The sequence below is a fragment of the Salvia splendens genome, chromosome 21, assembly GCF_004379255.2.
Source record: "Salvia splendens isolate huo1 chromosome 21, SspV2, whole genome shotgun sequence".
Classification (NCBI taxonomy): Eukaryota; Viridiplantae; Streptophyta; class Magnoliopsida; order Lamiales; family Lamiaceae; genus Salvia; species Salvia splendens.
In genome coordinates this window covers 9,232,434-9,241,903 of record NC_056052.1, presented here as the reverse complement: position 1 = coordinate 9,241,903, position 9,470 = coordinate 9,232,434, and the positions used below count along the sequence as shown (strand labels likewise).

Below are 9,470 nucleotides of genomic sequence, written 5' to 3'. Positions count from 1 at the left end.
GTGGACACCGGAGCCTAGGCCGACCGGCCCCTCCCAAACTCCGACTCCTCCTACTCGCGGTGTCCGCACACCGTACACTCCGACGGAGATGGATAAATTGTTCAAGGCGTACTTAGAAACCTCCTAAGATCCGGTGGTTGGCACGAACCAATCCGGCGATCAATTTTGGTGGCGCATCGCTCGTCGGTACAATGAAAACCGGCCGCCGGGAACAGTCAAGCGCAACGAGAGTATGGTGCGCAACGCCATCTTCCGAGCCAACGATGAAATTGGGAAGTTCAATGGCTATTTCCTCCAGGAAGAGCGGAATGCAGGGAGCGGCCGGAACGAGGTCGACATCATCACTGCCGCGATGAGAACCTACCAATCCATGAACTACAAGCCGTTCAAGTACCTCAACGTTTGGCAGGAGACGCTGACGCACTCGAAGTATATGGGAGGCGTAACATCCTCCTCTAGCGGCTCCTCCAAACGGTCAAGGTCGGTATCCCTATACGACGCCGACTCCGAAGAAGTGGCTAGCCAACTCGCCGAAGCTTACTTGGGTAGCCCCAAGCCGGACCGAACGGTTCCCAACGCCGACCGTAAGGAAGGAAGAAGGCGGCGACCAACCGCCGTCACGTCGTGACTCCATCTGCCCCCGCTCCCGAACCCGCCCCCACTCCCGAACCCGCTCCCACTCCCACTCCCTATGCTCCACCTCTACCCCCGAACAACTCGTTGTGGATGCTCTTAGGCCAACTCAATATGACCGATAGGTCAACTATGACCCCCACGCAACGTCAAACGCACGAGACCATGATATTGGGTCTCTAAAAATAATTGGGGTTAGTGCCGCCGAATTAGTAGTCTTCCACGGGTAATATTAGCCAATAATTAGTAATTTTTTTATTTTTAGGAGTTTAATTATGTAATTTTAAATTTTTATGAGTTTAATTATGTAACTTTTAATTTTTAGGATTTTAATTATGTCTTTTTATTTTATTTGTAATTTGTAATATTTATTGTGGTTTTTTAATGAATTTTAATATTATGGAAATGTTTTTGTTTAATTGAATTTTAAATTGAATTGTGCTCGTCCTTGCGGGAGAGCACAACTGTGGGTGTTGTGCTCTTGCCAGAGAGCAGGCAGGAATAGTGGCGCCGGGCACACAACCGTGCTCGCTGGCAAGAGCACGGTTGTGGATGCTCTTAGACACTTTTGAATTATACAAACTTTCATAATTGATAACTGAGTACTAAATTTATTATAGAAAAGAAATTATGGCACACATATAGCAAATAAATACATGTCATATTCAAAACATTTTGCATTGGACAGCCAGCACATATTTTCTATACTTTGAAATTTATGGAGCCATATTCGTACTTTTTGCAGAAATATTGAGATATTTTTCGCGTATCTTAAATGGCACGTCATTATTGTAGGAAAGAAACTGTAATGTGTAACTAAATTAACTCTTAATAATTACTCCATAACCATTAAACCTATACATATATACTATTCTCATAAAGTAAATTATTACTTAAACTATGAAAATTGTTGCATATTTTTAAGAGAATACTACTAAGATGGGATAAAATTTACATAGTGTCCACAGTTAAATCAATAATTTATAAAAAATAAATTTAGAGAGAATCATGTTTTATTTATATATTCAATTTTTAGTACATAGTTGCTTTTTGTTGTGGTTCAAGTATAAACTAATTTTAATATCCGTTATGTGAAATTCATTTTAATAATTTTTTTACTTGGTTTCAGTGAACTATATTTTTAGTAGCTAAACTTTATCATAATATCAAATTTTTTTGGACTAAAAAGCAAACTATCTTTTAGGGACTTGAGGTATTTTAGACTAAAAAAATTTAAAAATGCAAAATTCGTCCCTTGTAAATATAGAATTGTGTGGATATATATTTTTAAATATAGAGGCATATTATGCCAAAATTGACGTGCCAAAAATGTTATTTACTATATTTTAAAAGTGTCGATATTCATTGAATTCATAGTAAGAGTAGTTATTTAATAGATGTGACAGATGAGTGGTATTGATTTTTCACCAGCTACTTACAAACTATTTTTAGGCCTGTGGTATGATGGCTAAAACATGATCCCAAATTGTATGAATGCAGGCCAGCCGAAATTGCCAAATGTACAGTTAAAAAAGGTATTCAAATTTAAGAATTTTATGATCTAGTTCAATAAATGTGACATATTAATGCTAGCAAGACTATGAAGCTCATATCACAATAATTGTATAGTGCAATTTCATGTTTTGCTCTAACAATTGTATCAATGCCATAATTCAATTGTGGGTTTATTATTCAATTGTGGGGTTTTGGTTTCCACGTGTCGTGTATGTCTTGAAGATGTAGAATGGTTGTCATTTTGTACCTTGCTCTAGAACTTTGATTCTCAAAAATCATCTTATGGATTTTTTAGAATCATAAGAAGAGGTTAAATAAATCAATACCACCAAAATCCAATGGACAAAATACCAAGCAAATTCCCTCAAATAAAATCCAAAGAATTGTTTCCTCCTTACCAAACCTTGTCCTAAATTCTACTCTATCTTGAAATTACATCTACTCCCATGGCGATTAAGGTATGTTTTGCTCATTCAGCTTGAAGAAAACCCATTTGTCTTTCGTTTTAAATATAAGAAGAATATTAATTTTGGTGGTGTATATGTATAGGCATGGTTTATGCAAGAAAATGATGATGATCAAAGGCTCCCACATCACAAGAAGTTTCATTGGACCAGTTAACGCATCATGGAGTTCTGTACTGGAATTTGGATCCGAATAAGTATGAGAATGACCCGGATTTGAACAAGATCCGACACGACAGAGGATATAGTTGTTATATGGTACTACTATACAATTTACTTAGCATTGTGTCGGAACCCACGAGTTTTGTTTACTGGATCCGTTAACATGAGTTATTTAATTTGGTGAAGGATATGCTTGACTTGTGCCCTGGGAAAGTGGAGAATTATGATGAGAAGCTGAAGAGGTTTTACACTTAACACATCCATGGTGATGAGGAGAAGGGAGTGGCTACTTTGATGTGAGGGACAAGGATGACCGTTGGATTCGCATGTTGATCAAGGCTGGTGATCTCATTGTTTTGCCGACCACCGTTTCACCCTTGACACTCACAGCTATATCAAGGTACTATGTGTTACTACTCCTATTATAAAAGTAAAAAAAAGAAATTTTGGTTAGTATACTAATTAAATTTGATTATAGTTGATGAGATTGTTTGTGGGAGAGCCGGTTTGCACAGCCTTCAATAGGAGCATTCGATAATATAATTATCCGAATATGACTTTATAACGTGTTCATATTTTATTACTATATCCGAATATGACTTTATAATGTGTTCAAATTATAGTTAAATTGTGCACATACTAGTGTCAATCAGATTTACACACTCAATTTGGAGCAAACTATTGATTTCGTGGATAGTATTTTTTATTCACGATAATTGATAGTTTTATTTTTGGCCATTATCTTTGTTCATTGAATTTCCGGTTATCCCATCGTGTAGTACGAGATTCTATTGATTACCGAACAAATATATGATAAAAAGTTATGAAATCAGTAAATGTCTATCATATGGCCATACAAAGAAAGGAAAGAGAGTATAAAAATGGGACAGTTGAATCAATAATGGAAATGAATGTTTAATGTGAAAATTGAGATATATGTTTGAAAACAAATATTCGGTGAGATAAAATCTTTGAATAAAGAATAGTTGGAGAAAATTTTTTAAACGAATAATAACTTCTTAATTTAGGACCGAATAATTTACAAGTTAAGCACAACAAAATACGAAATCAGCTTGTAATTTAAGTTTTGATTTTTGAAATGCGGAAATATTTCCTATTAACATAAAGAAAATTAATGGACCATTGAAAAATCAAATGGAATATCAGAAATTCAATGAAAAATCCTATCATCCACCCATTCCAATTTCGTAATCAAATTTTGATCGCCCTTCTTGAAAATGACCAAAATGCCCTTTCCGTCGATCTACACAGAAATGTTAGGGATATTTTAGTCCTTACAAGAGAAATTTTTATATATTCCCATTCGGCATTCCACAATTAAGAATTTTCCAATCTAGGCGTTTTCTCAAAAAGCTGAATTCCTTTGCTGAAAGGGTTTGAGCAAGCGAGAGATAGAATGGGTTCTGAAAGCAAGGTAAGAAATTTCTTTAATTTTAACTTTTCTTCTTCGCAAAGATGTGATATTGAAGGATGTGATTGATATTGGAGTACCTAATTTTGTAAAATTGCATTTTTATTTGCTCAGATTATGATAAAGCCTCTTTTTTTCTGTTTTTCTTGTCGATGCTATCAGATTGTAGTTGGTTGTATAATATCTCGGGCGGGTAGGAGGAGGATCTAATTAAGTAGTATAAATCTCGATCAATTTTTTTATTGTACATTGTTTTTTGGTTTGCTTCTCAAACTTCAATTATGATGTATGATCATATGTTGTGTTGGATTATTTTGGAAGCTGAACTTTGATAATATCTCAAGCTTTTACTATTTCATCTGGCATTCATTTTGTTGCTTATCAAAATATGACATTAATACTATTTGGTGAGAGAAGCAATCAGTTGGTGGATTTAAAGATTGGAACCGTGTTTTTGTTGTTATATAAAAATAGTACTCCGTAGTACAACTGGGTAAAAATGTCATCTCCAATCCCTGATTTGATGGCTGTTCCCAAAAAGGCTGATGTTGTTAGCGTTGTCCTACGGGAGGCCTAGCAAATACATATGCTTGGAATTCGAATCGGTGCAAAGAACAGAGGATTAGACCTATAATTCAGTCTATTAGCGTGTTCCTTTTTGCATATTTTCTCCTTTTTCCTTCTTGATCTCAGCCCCACGATTTTGTCATCCGACGGTCAGATTGGTGCCACGTGTCATTTAATAATGCAGATTTTCTGTTGAATAATGCACACCGACTAATAATGCACCATTATAGTGTAATAATGCAGATTTTCAGTTGAATAATGCACACTACTAATAATGCACCATTATAGTGTAATAATGCAGATCATCTGGATCGTTGATGAATGAGATCTAACGGCTCATATTAAGGAGAATAAAGGATCTAAGGGATGAATAGGAGAATAACGCTCCCCTATATATAATATATATAATATATATAGAGAGAGAGAGAGAGAGAGAGAGAGAGAGATATTTCCTTGTTAAGGTCATAAAAAAGTTCTTCAGTTTTAGCTATATCCCCCACAAATCTTCATGTTGATCCAAAAATTTATTTCAACTTCATGTCTTTAGACTTAAGTAGTACATTAGTTTTCCTGGCTTGCTTTGACTTGTCGATTAACTGTTCGTTTGTTTCAGTAATTCAATATTGTGATTGATTATCTTCTTTCCATTGCTATTGTTATTTCCCCTCTCCATAAGTAGACTGTGTGAATATTGAAAGAGTAAAAATTACCAGGTCATTCTAAGTATGCTCACCTTCCTAAACATAATATTTGATGCAGGATCCGAGGGAGGAGGTTATTCAGGCATGGTACATGGATGACAGTGATGCAGACCAGAGGCTTCCCCATCACAGAGATCCACAGGAATTTGTGTCATTTGAGAAACTTGATGGTATTCAGTCTTTGCATTTCCCACTATATAATTAGATGTTCAACCATTCTTTCAGTTATTAGTAGGTTTAATAGTTACCATGTTTTGCAAAACATTGTCTCACAGAGCTCATCTAAAACCATGCCTTCTAATCTGCCCTACCTAATTTATCGAGTAGGTTTCACAGAGCTCATCTAAAACCATGCCTTCTAATCTGCCCTACCTAGTTTATCGAGTAGGTTTCACAGTTACAGCATAATTTTTGTAGCTTAGTCAGTTTTCTCATTTTTCAGCTTCTAAGATAGTTTCATTGTCATTTTCAGAGCTAGGAGTGCTTAGCTGGAGGCTTGATGCTGATAATTATGAAACTGACCCAGAGTTGAAGAAAATTCGTGAAGACCGTGGATATTCTTATATGGTGTCTTTAGTTTCATAGTCATGTCTTACAGTATGTTACTTCTCATTTTCAACATTAGCATAACATAATAGAATTTGCTTAGGATTTTTGTGAAGTTTGCCCAGAAAAGCTGCCAAATTATGAAGAGAAAATCAAGAACTTTTATGAAGAACATCTTCACACTGATGAGGATATCCGCTATTGTGTTGCTGGAAGTGGTAAGTTTTATGATTGACTCCATCTGGTTTGTTACTCTATTCTATTAGATTACCCTAGTGCCTAATAGAAAGATTCTTGGTCATGAAGGTTATTTTGATGTGCGCGATCGTGGTGAAGCTTGGATCCGCGTCTGGGTAAAGAAGGGGGCAATGATTGTCCTTCCAGCTGGAATTTATCACCGCTTTACTCTTGATTCAGACAATTACATCAAGGTAGGTTCAGAATAACAGTCACATTCACCCTTTCTTGTTTAAATTTTTATCACTATAATATTGTGCAATTGTCTAGTACTGACTGATACACATCCCGTGAACGTAAAATCTGAGTATGCAGGCAATGAGGCTATTTGTTGGTGACCCTTTATGGACTCCTTTCAATCGCCCTCACGATCATCTCCCTGCAAGGTGTGCCTTTTTCCTATAACCGCCCATCATAAATCCTAATGTTTGCTTTTATTGTTCAAAACAAGATGGGGAAAAGTTTTCATCAAATTTACATTACTAAGCATAGAAGATAAATTGATGGTGAAGTGAAACTTAGTTAATGATAGGCCTTTTATCTATTCAATAGGTTCAAGTAAGATTTATAGATGGTAGAGAATATCATTAATCATCCTTCTAAAATACTAGCAAACAAAATACCGCAATAGATTCTCTTTAGAGGATACAATCGAAGTTGAAAACGTCGTCACAAAAAATATTATAAATAATAAGAAAGTATGTTAAGAAAATAAAATCAATTTATATTTGTTGATGAATATATATATATAAAAGTAAAGGTCAAAACTGATCCTGAACATATGCCCATTTTATGATTTTGGTCATATATTTTATTTTTTTAATTTTTGCGTCCGGAATATTTCAATTCAGATCACAATTGGTCATACACTAACAATTTCGTCAATTTTGAAACGGTTGTAATCCGATTTTGACTGATTTTTAAATGATTTTAACCCGAATGAGACGGTTAAAACCGTTTAAAAATTGACGTAATTGTTAGTATATGATCAATTGTAAACCGAGTTGAAATGTTCAGGATGTAAAAATTCTTTAAGATCAATTTTGGCCTCCTTTACTCTATATAAAAATTGCATCTTTTCCACAATAAATTAAACAATCAAAACATACACAAATTCACACTTGACCCCCAAATTCAAAACCCTAGTCCGCCGCCGCGACCGCAACCCCCCCTTCGGCGACTACAACCACCATCACAAATCCGGTCGACCAAATCACAACTCATAATATACTGAAACAAGTTTTAGCTCTCAAAGCAGTGAGCATTCTATCGATGAAAATGTACGTATAGAGAGTTTCTACACATTTCCGCTTTTTACAGAGTGAGAATTAACATATGAAGCAGTTACCTTTTTCTCTACTTTATTTCAGAATTGAGGCCAGCGCCGGCGCTCTCACTAATTTTGAATTGCTTGACCTCTTGAGATCAAGAGGTGCTGGAAAGGATGCCTCTCGAGCTATTGCAACCGTATCTCAATCTGAGTTTAAGGTTGGGGATTCCTATTTATGATCATCAACTTATGTTACCACTTCTTTATTGCATCTCTCATATCTTTTGTTTTTCGTTTAGGTTTTTGATTATTTAGAGGGGACTGTTGCTTGCAATCAAACAAGGGAAATTATCAATAACTTTGTTGCCGAGTGCCAAAAATTTGACCTTGCAAAGGCAGAGATTCTTAATATTGTGAATATCAGACCAAGAAATGAACCTGAGCTTTTCCCGGTAATCTCTGTCATTTCTTGTTATTAATTTCCTTTTATTTGGTATGTTTTTAATCCTTGTTGTGTAGTTTAATTGACATTCGTACTTTGTTTTTCCAGATTTTTTGAATATTTTAGTTTAAAGAGCCATCCACATCATTATATTTAGCTGTATGTCCACTTAAGTTGAGTTTTCCTACCAAGTTATGCTGAAAAGTGGTTCAAATACTAGTTGAAGTTTTTATTTCTGAATTAGTTTAAGATGATCTGGTATTGTTGTTGTTTAGGTTATTCTATTTTCAATACATGCAGTTAAACCACCATTGCAAATTTTATATCCATCTTAGTTAAATTTTGAGGGAAATCAGGGGTTTGGAGATTTGTTTTGGATGCTTACACTTGAACTTTGAATTCACATTGACTAGCTCCACCGAATTATTATTCATGATTTCATGTGCTTTGTTGCCTGGAGTCTTGAGTATATCATTTACGACACATTATCTGGAATTATTACGTCAAGAAAAGGGTATTGCTAAAAAAGATGTTGAATTTTGTAAAGTAGAATTACCCACCTGTGTGCATACAGTGTTATGTTCACTTATGAGCAGTCAAATGAAATTCAGGGGGCTCTTGAAACTGAATCAGCTTAGCATTTCTTATTCAAATGTTAGGATAACTTGTAGATTCAAATACCAAGTGGTAAGCTGGTGAACTGTTAAATTCTTTTCAGTAATTATATTCCTGATCACTAGATAGTGATGTATTTAGGTGCAGTTTTTAGCCATCTGTGAGTCTATATCAGGATTCTGATTCATATAGTAATTCTCAATAGAAATGGAGGAAATGTAACGAAAAACATTGAAGTTAGGCTGTCCATTTCTGTTCTTCACCTCTAGAAAACTTTCACAACAATGATGGGGGATTAGGACATCCTGAGGTAATTTTATGAGTTAGTTTCTTTTGGAATATAACAAGACAATGTTTGAATAATTTGTGCCGTGGTGTTGTTATCTTGGGCTCTTCTTTAAGAGACAGTCTTAGAAGTCCAATATCATACTTTCTGAGCACTGGTAATGGTCTAACAGATTCCTACTTGTTCATTTTGTTTATTTTTCCTTTCGCCAGCTCATCGAGGAATGCGAGTCGCGTATGGAAGATAAGGCTGAAGAGCTTGTAGAGACCATCACAAGGATTTTGCCACCTCATCTGTCTCAGGTGGATGAAGCAAATGAGGAAGTTGCTGAGGGGGAAGAAGAAGAAGAAGAGACCGAGCCTGAACAGGCTGCTGAAGGGGAAGGGGAAGAGCAAGAAGAAGAAGAAGAGACCGAGCCTTAACCATACTACATAGTATACTTATTTTACTACCTCTGCTTAATTTCTTTAGAGCATTAGCCATGAATTCTAGTTAGTGTAAGAAGGAAGATGGTAGTGTGAAATTTTGCCCAATGACTAATCAAATTAACAACTGAACTCTCAAGAGCCAATTACTACATCAATGTCAAGTTATTTTTTT

At 35.6% G+C, this 9,470-nt stretch overlaps 1 protein-coding gene and 1 pseudogene across 2 annotated transcripts; both read left to right on the top strand.

The window, feature by feature from the left end:
- Window positions 1–2,594: 2,594 nt before the first annotated feature.
- Window positions 2,595–3,312, top strand: LOC121784182 (annotated as a pseudogene).
- A 794-nt stretch (window positions 3,313–4,106) lies between these two features.
- On the top strand, window positions 4,107–9,470 carry LOC121784870 (1,2-dihydroxy-3-keto-5-methylthiopentene dioxygenase 2-like). 2 transcript variants are annotated; one of them, XM_042183126.1, is made up of 9 exons: window positions 4,107–4,209; window positions 5,533–5,644; window positions 5,947–6,041; window positions 6,124–6,238; window positions 6,327–6,451; window positions 6,573–6,643; window positions 7,628–7,745; window positions 7,827–7,979; window positions 9,083–9,470. In XM_042183126.1, exons 1-9 carry the CDS (start codon window positions 4,192–4,194, stop codon window positions 9,290–9,292), a joined length of 1,017 nt encoding a protein of 338 aa, XP_042039060.1. In that variant the 5' UTR covers window positions 4,107–4,191; the 3' UTR covers window positions 9,293–9,470. The 2 variants fall into 2 exon arrangements, with proteins under 2 accessions (XP_042039060.1, XP_042039062.1); XM_042183128.1 differs by lacking the exon at window positions 9,083–9,470 and adding an exon at window positions 8,078–8,101.

What these genes read in the sequence shown, in the direction of transcription:
- LOC121784870 (XM_042183126.1), top strand. An exon ending in CTATTGTGTTGCTGGAAGTG is followed by an intron (nt 6,239 to 6,326) that starts GTAAGTTTTATG and finishes TTGGTCATGAAG; the next exon opens with GTTATTTTGATGTGCGCGAT. An exon ending in CACGATCATCTCCCTGCAAG is followed by an intron (nt 6,644 to 7,627) that starts GTGTGCCTTTTT and finishes ACTTTATTTCAG; the next exon opens with AATTGAGGCCAGCGCCGGCG.